This window comes from Montipora foliosa, chromosome 13 (genome assembly GCF_036669935.1).
Source record: "Montipora foliosa isolate CH-2021 chromosome 13, ASM3666993v2, whole genome shotgun sequence".
Lineage (NCBI taxonomy): Eukaryota > Metazoa > Cnidaria > Anthozoa > Scleractinia > Acroporidae > Montipora > Montipora foliosa.
In genome coordinates this window covers 7,832,491-7,833,716 of record NC_090881.1, presented here as the reverse complement: position 1 = coordinate 7,833,716, position 1,226 = coordinate 7,832,491, and the positions used below count along the sequence as shown (strand labels likewise).

Genomic DNA, 1,226 nt, shown 5'->3' with positions numbered 1-1,226 from the left:
TAATTGCAATAAATATGGCATATATATTCCAATTTCGCTGGAATATCATGTAAGTTTATTCCTCAAGCGAAAATTGATTCAGCACCTTAATTCTCCATCACTGAACAAAACGACCAAGCCAGAACGGTTTTTGTTTATTAACTCAACAAAAACAAGGTTGTGACTTACCCCAGTCCTTCCTAACTTTGTTAGGCTAACCAATGTTTTCCAAGCTTGGTCCGGGATCATTGACTGCAGTTTAAAATACAATAAAGTCCAGTCCGGCACACGAAGTGATTGCAGAAACTGGGTGGCACTGTCCCCCATTATCGCCTCTATGACTTGCTGGACTTGCTTGTGACTCTGTTGGCGATATCGCTCAAAATGTGCCCCACATCAGAACTTTGGGCCTGATGGGCGATTAAATCTGCGAGATGGACGTGAAACTTGTTGCAAACATCGTTGATCAAGGTCCACACATCCTTGGAGACCTCGCCATCCTTCGCATCTTCCTTGTCCACCATCTTTGGTTTCAACTTTGCCTCGGGTGTTAACAATTTGACAATATTAAGTTCCTCCGTTAGAGAGTTCAACCGCTGCTAAGCACGATCAAGATCAGCTCTAAGTTGGTCGTTCTCCTTTCGAATGGTTGCGCTGAGATCGGTTGCCGCTTTGAGCTCCTCTGCCGGGTCAATCACGCTAGATGCTGTTTGAATTTTATCGGGCTTGGAATCGATTTGAACTGAATTAAGGACATTGACGATCCAAGCATACTTTTCAATTTCGCCTTCTTTAATTTTCTGCCGGAGAATGGCAGAAATCACTCCAAATAAAGAGGCGATGGCCACTTTATTGTCCTCCAGTATCGATCGTGGGTCGAAACTCCCGCCATTTTTAAAACTTTCGAGTGGAACCAAGGCAAATTCAGTCGGAAAATTTGCCACCAATGGGCTACTTGACATAAATTTTCCCACCGTAAGGGTGCCGCAAATCTTTCTGTTAAGGAGAAACCACTGTCTTGGATTAGTAAAAGAAGAGTGCAGCAATTCAGCCCTTCGAAGTTCGAAAGCCTCCATCGCTGCACTCGATCGCGGGAAACTGAATTTTCCCGCTTTTGCTTACGCATAAATATTATATGAAATCCAATCTTGAAGATCTGACAAGGCAGATCTTGGCCATTACAATAAACAGGCTTCACCACACGCACTGAACAGCAGGAAAAAGACGCTTGTACAAAATGATATCAA

The 1,226-nt window shown here is 43.5% G+C and overlaps 1 protein-coding gene across 1 annotated transcript; it reads right to left on the bottom strand.

The window, feature by feature from the left end:
* Positions 1-314: 314 nt before the first annotated feature.
* Positions 315-941, bottom strand: LOC137981618 (uncharacterized). Its single transcript, XM_068828700.1, has 2 exons — positions 678-941; positions 315-575 (listed from the first exon to the last, which is right to left on the bottom strand). Exons 1-2 carry the CDS (start codon positions 939-941, stop codon positions 315-317), a joined length of 525 nt encoding a protein of 174 aa, XP_068684801.1.
* Positions 942-1,226: the final 285 nt, after the last annotated feature.

Bases quoted from the DNA above. Each gene is read 5' to 3' on its own strand.
- LOC137981618 (XM_068828700.1), bottom strand. From the start codon at position 941: ATGTCAAGTAGCCCATTGGTGGCAAATTTTCCGACTGAATTTGCCTTG. The intron at 576-677 runs GTGATTGACCCG...CGTGCTTAGCAG, and splicing joins AAATTCAAACAGCATCTAGC to CGGTTGAACTCTCTAACGGA.